Here is a 207-nt window from a genome sequence, read left to right as displayed (position 1 = left end):
TCGCCGCTGCCCCACTCACGTTCTTGAACTCGCGGAAGGGCACGAACTGGACGATGTCGCGCAGCACGGGCTCGCCCTTGGGGGAGCGCAGCACGCCGTCGTCCCCGTCCAGGATCTGCATGTCCGTGAAGTCGGCGTTGCCCACGCCGACGATGATGATGGACATGGGCAGGTAGGAGGCGCGGACGATGGCCTCCCGCCGGTCCG

General features: G+C 68.1%; 1 protein-coding gene across 1 annotated transcript in view; it reads right to left on the bottom strand.

Annotated features, from left to right (window-relative positions):
* The window catches only part of CPNE7 (copine 7), a gene marked incomplete at its 5' end in the record, with an annotated part of 8,422 nt that overhangs the window by 2,831 nt on the left and 5,384 nt on the right, over window positions 1-207 (bottom strand). The window contains one exon of the mRNA XM_031060128.1: window positions 11-207. This exon is cut by the window's right edge and continues 50 nt beyond it. Coding sequence (XP_030915988.1) covers window positions 11-207 — 197 coding nt within the window. The remainder of the gene's footprint in view (window positions 1-10) is intronic.

This window comes from Geospiza fortis, unplaced genomic scaffold (assembly GCF_000277835.1).
Source record: "Geospiza fortis unplaced genomic scaffold, GeoFor_1.0 scaffold102, whole genome shotgun sequence".
NCBI classification, from domain to species: Eukaryota; Metazoa; Chordata; class Aves; order Passeriformes; family Thraupidae; genus Geospiza; species Geospiza fortis.
Note: the sequence above shows the minus strand (reverse complement) of the source record. Positions and strands in the feature narration are given on the sequence as shown.